The 501-nt window shown below is 36.9% G+C and overlaps 1 protein-coding gene across 1 annotated transcript in view; it reads left to right on the plus strand.

The window, feature by feature from the left end:
- Positions 1-260, plus strand: part of EMH_0046460 (uncharacterized protein) — a gene marked incomplete at both ends in the record, with an annotated part of 1,524 nt that extends 1,264 nt beyond the window's left edge. The window contains one exon of the mRNA XM_013496166.1: positions 21-260. Within this exon, the coding sequence (XP_013351620.1) occupies positions 21-260 (240 nt within the window). The remainder of the gene's footprint in view (positions 1-20) is intronic.
- Positions 261-501: the final 241 nt, after the last annotated feature.

Here is a 501-nt window from a genome sequence, read left to right on the forward strand (position 1 = left end):
TGATACTGCTGCTGCTGCAGCAGCAGCAGCTGCTGCTGCTGCTGCAGCAACTGATACTGCAGCAACAGCAACAGCAGCAGCAACTGATCCAGCAACAGCAGCAGCAGGGGCAACAGCAGCAGCAGGGGGAGCAGCAGCAGCAGCAGCAACTGATCCAGCAGCAGCAGCAGCAGCAGCAGCAGGAGCAGCAGCAGCAGCAGGAGAGAAAGAAGATGAGTTATATAAAGTGGATGGCAATTGTCGTTATGGTTATGCATTAGAATACGCGCAAGAAGTATTAAATAAAATAAAAAAAATAATAAAAATAAAAACAAAAAAAACAAAAAAAATATGGATTGTGAATATACACCGCGTAGAAAAAGTTAAATCCTTTAAACCCAAACACTACCACTTTGTTGTCGATATAGAAGCAAGGCCTATATAAATATATTTATATTTATATTTATATATTTATATATTTATATTTATATAAATATATTTATATTTATATTTATATTTATA

This window comes from Eimeria mitis, genomic scaffold (assembly GCF_000499745.2).
Source record: "Eimeria mitis Houghton genomic scaffold, Emh_scaff1956, whole genome shotgun sequence".
Taxonomy (NCBI): Eukaryota; Apicomplexa; class Conoidasida; order Eucoccidiorida; family Eimeriidae; genus Eimeria; species Eimeria mitis.